At 37.1% G+C, this 4,561-nt stretch overlaps 1 protein-coding gene across 1 annotated transcript; it reads right to left on the reverse strand.

The window, feature by feature from the left end:
* Positions 1-1,439: 1,439 nt before the first annotated feature.
* Positions 1,440-1,865, reverse strand: LOC121874897 (histidine-rich glycoprotein-like). Its single transcript, XM_042379226.1, has one exon. The coding sequence runs from the start codon at positions 1,863-1,865 to the stop codon at positions 1,440-1,442; it is 426 nt and encodes a 141-aa protein (XP_042235160.1).
* Between the last annotated feature and the right edge of the window lie 2,696 nt (positions 1,866-4,561).

Raw genomic sequence — 4,561 nt, forward strand, 5'->3', positions numbered from 1 at the left:
ATCAGTAGCGAGATCAACACACAACCGAACGAGGGCAACACAAAACTGAAGAACCTTATAATTGTGTTTATGTCTATTGTACGTAATGACTTGAGGACCAGATTTGCTTGGCATGACTCTAATAAATCAGCCACGTCTTATTTAACAGATAAAAGCTCAGGAGAAATAGCAAGCAGACGTCCTTGTCGGCTCTCTTCACTGAGGTGTTCCCTGAAATTGATCATGAAACATTTTATTTAGCCAGAAAAATACAGATACGAAGAAAACAACAACAACAAAGCTTAGTGAGTCCTGAAGGTAACTGATGAATTATGTACTGAAGATGCTTGAGCAAGATGATTTGAACTGGTAGATGTTATGTGATACAGAGTCAACAGTTTGTGGCAGGCAGTTCCTCACAGTATTAGTCCAGGTTTAAATGAAGTGATGATGATTATATAGGTTTAAATGAAGTGATGATGATTATATAGGTTTAAATGAAGTGATGACGGTTATATAGGAACAACAGTATGTGGTAGAGAGTTCCACATAGCGTTAGTTAATCCTGGATATAATGAATCTTGTTAGGTAGAGTTTTTCACAATAGAATATCTCCAAAAAAAATACAAATCAGGGGCCTTTGCAGATGCCCTCCTAGGCACCGTGTCCATGAGCAACTACATCTATATCAGCAACAGATGGTGACATATGCTTAAATGATTCGGATAATAGACAGATTTTCCTTCTTTTTTGTAATTTTGTTTTTACTCTTATGAACTACAAACTACTTCGGCTCGCCTGGTATGTCAGTTTGTACACTATGAACCAAAATCTCGCATAATCTGTCATATTATCGTGATGTGACTCATAATCTGTCATATTATCGTGATGTGACTCATAATCTGTCATATTATCGTGATGTGACTCATAATCTGTCATATTATCGTGATGTGACTCATAATCTGTCATATTATCGTGATGTGACTCATAATCTGTTATATTATCGTGATGTGACTCATAATCTGTCATATTATCGCGATGTGACTCCATATAATCTGTCATATTATCGTGATAGACTCATAATCTATCATATTATCGTGATGTGACTCATAATCTGCTGCATTATCGTGATGACCCATAATCTGTCATATTAGACACCGCACCCGTCATATTATCGTGATAAGACTCATAATCTGTCATATTATCGTGATGTGACCTTAATCGTCATATACATTTGTGATGACTCATAATCTGTCATATTATCGTGATGTGCTCATAATCTGTCATATTATCGTGATGTGACCATAATCCGTCATATTATCGTGATGTGACCTACAATCTGTCATATTATCGTGATGCATTCCATAATCTGTCATATTATCGTGATGTGACCATAATCTGTCTTATTATCGTGATGTGACTCATAATCTGTTATATTATCGTGATGTGACCTACACCCGTCATATTATCGTGATGTGACCTTCATAATCTGTCATATTATCGTGATGTGACTCATAATCTGTCATATTATCGTGATGTGACTCATAATCTGTCATATTATCGTGATGTGACTCATAATCTGTCATATTATCGTGATGTGACTCATAATCTGTCATATTATCGTGATGTGACTCATAATCTGTCATATTATCGTGATGTGACTCATAATCTGTTATATTATCGTGATGTGACTCATAATCTGTCTTATTATCGTGATGTGACTCATAATCTGTCATATTATCGTGATGTGACTCATAATCTGTCATATTATCGTGATGTGACTCATAATCTGTCATATTATCGTGATGTGACTCATAATCTGTTATATTATCGTGATGTGACTCATAATCTGTCATATTATCGTGATGTGACTCATAATCTGTCATATTATCGTGATGTGACTCATAATCTGTTATATTATCGTGATGTGACTCATAATCTGTCATATTATCGTGATGTGACTCATAATTCATCATATTATCGTGATGTGACCTATAATCTGTCTTATTATCGTGATGTGACCTCATAATCTGTCATATTATCGTATGTGACTCATAATCTGTTATATTATCGTGATGTGACTCATAATCTGTCATATTATCGTGATGTGATCATAATCTGTCATATTATCGTGATGTGACCTACACCCGGTCATATTATCGTGATGTGACTCATAATCTGGTCATATTATCGTGATGACTCATAATCTGTCATATATTATCGTGATGTGACTCATAATCTGTCATATTATCGTGATGACTCATAATCTGTCATATTATCGTGATGTGACCTCATAATCTGCTTATATTATCGTGATGACCTCATAATCTGTTATATTATCGTGATGTGACTCATAATCTGGTCATTATCGTGATAGACTCATAAATTCGTCATATTATCGTGATGTACCCATAATTCGTCATATTATCGTGATGTGACTCATAATCTGTTATTATCGTGATGTGACTCATAATCTGTCATATTATCGTGATGACTCATAATCTGTCTTTATTATCGTGATGCGACTCATAATCTGTCTTATTATCGTGATGACCTCATAATCTGTCTTTATTATCGTGATGTGACTTATAATCTGTCATATTATCGTGATGTGACTCATAATCTGTCATATTATCGTGATGTGACCATATCTGTCATATTATCGTCATGTGACTCATAATCTGTCATATTATCGTGACTCATAATCTGTCATATTATCGTGATGTGACTCATAATCTGTTATATTATCGTGATGTGACTCATAATCTGTCATATTATCGTGATGTGACTCATAATCTGTCATATTATCGTGATGTGACTCATAATCTGTCATATTATCGTGATGTGACTCATAATCTGTCATATTATCGTGATGTGACTCATAATCTATCTTATTATCGTGATGTGACTCATAATCTGTCATATTATCGTGATGTGACTCATAATCTGTCATATTATCGTGATGTGACTCATAATCTGTCTTATTATCGTGATGTGACTCATAATCTGGCATTCCCGGATGATTAGGTATAGGATTTAAACTCATGAGTCATTACAATCACCGCAACCACCATCGGTACCACCACGACTACCACCACCAGCGCTATTACTATCACCTCAACCACCATCGCTACCACCACTATCATAACCACCACCATTATAACCACACTGTATTCACTCCAGTGCTGCTAACCCACGGCGGGCTATACGCAAATTGAACTATGACTTCAGAAAACATATAACTTACCTGTATCACGTTCAAACCTCATTACCTGCGCCTCGTCCACTCTCGCTAATTAACAGTGAGTGAGTCCGTTACCTTCATTGATTGTCATGTTCGCTCGCAGTCATTATCACCATCACCACCACAGTCAATATTATCACAATCAATATCACAATTATCTGTACATTTACCATAATAATTATCACCACAATTATTGTCTTCCCATCGTCATCATCATCATAAATATTCTCAGTCACTATCATTAAAGTTACCAACCTCGTGCTAATCACTATCACAACCACCCTCATCTCTAATCACCACTATTTCAACTTTCACCACCAAAATCACCCCACCACAATCTTCATCACAATCTTAACAATCACCACCATTCCTAATCATCCTCATTACTATCTTCACAATCGTCATAAACAAAGTCACCACCGTCTCCAGACTTACAATCATCACTACAACAATCACTTTACAATTAACATCATCACAGTCACCATTCACATCACTTTAAGTGTTCATTAAATTCACTGGATAAACCTTTCTCTCTTATCCATTATAATCCTACATAATCCCTAGTTAATTATAGCGACTCGTTAAATGAGCCCTAGTCCTGATTAATTGGAGGGGGGCCATCCTCAGGGGCTTCAGTCCTAATGGCCCTATTAGGAATGGGTTTAATTAAGACTTTCGCCTTATTGGGGCTTTTTTTAGAAGTGGGATTGATTAAGGATTTGTGCCTATTAGGTCTGGGCCTGTTAGAAATGGGACCAAAATGGGCTGCTTACCACTAGTTGGACACAGTAGTCGGGCAAAGGTCACCCCTATTCCACCCACCTGTGAATTGGTTACCTTACTTTAAAATTACGGAAATTAAGGAGGTCGAGTGCAGTGCCAACTCACTTTATGTCAGTCATCTCCCCTTCATCTTATTCTATGCCACCTGACCTGACCTCACCTGACCTCACCCCATTCTATGCAACGCACTCTTTTCTCACTAAATTTCCCCTCACTCTCCCATTAGTTCCCGCTTCCTCTCTTCATCATCACTACCCATTACATCCTGTCCCACCCCCTATCCTCTATAACACCCATTAGTTCCCGCTTCCTCTCTTCATCATCACTACCCATTACATCCTGTCCCACCCCCTATCCTCTATAACACCCATTAGTTCCCATTACTTCCTTCATCTCTACTTCATTTAGTATTCCTTTTAAACTCCTCCCTTGACGTCATAATGCAGGTCATCGCCCACTCACATTGTTTTTAATACAAATATAAAAAAGATGAATATAAGAAATTGTTCCTAAGGGCGATACTAGGAAACTCCCACCTGCAGGAGTTGTAGACTA

This window comes from Homarus americanus, unplaced genomic scaffold, assembly GCF_018991925.1.
Source record: "Homarus americanus isolate GMGI-L3 unplaced genomic scaffold, GMGI_Hamer_2.0 scaffold42903, whole genome shotgun sequence".
Taxonomy (NCBI): Eukaryota; Metazoa; Arthropoda; class Malacostraca; order Decapoda; family Nephropidae; genus Homarus; species Homarus americanus.

Excerpts from the sequence above, each read along its gene's own strand:
- LOC121874897 (XM_042379226.1), bottom strand. The coding sequence starts at position 1,865 with ATGACAGATTATGAGTCACATCACGATAATATGACAGATTATGAGTCA.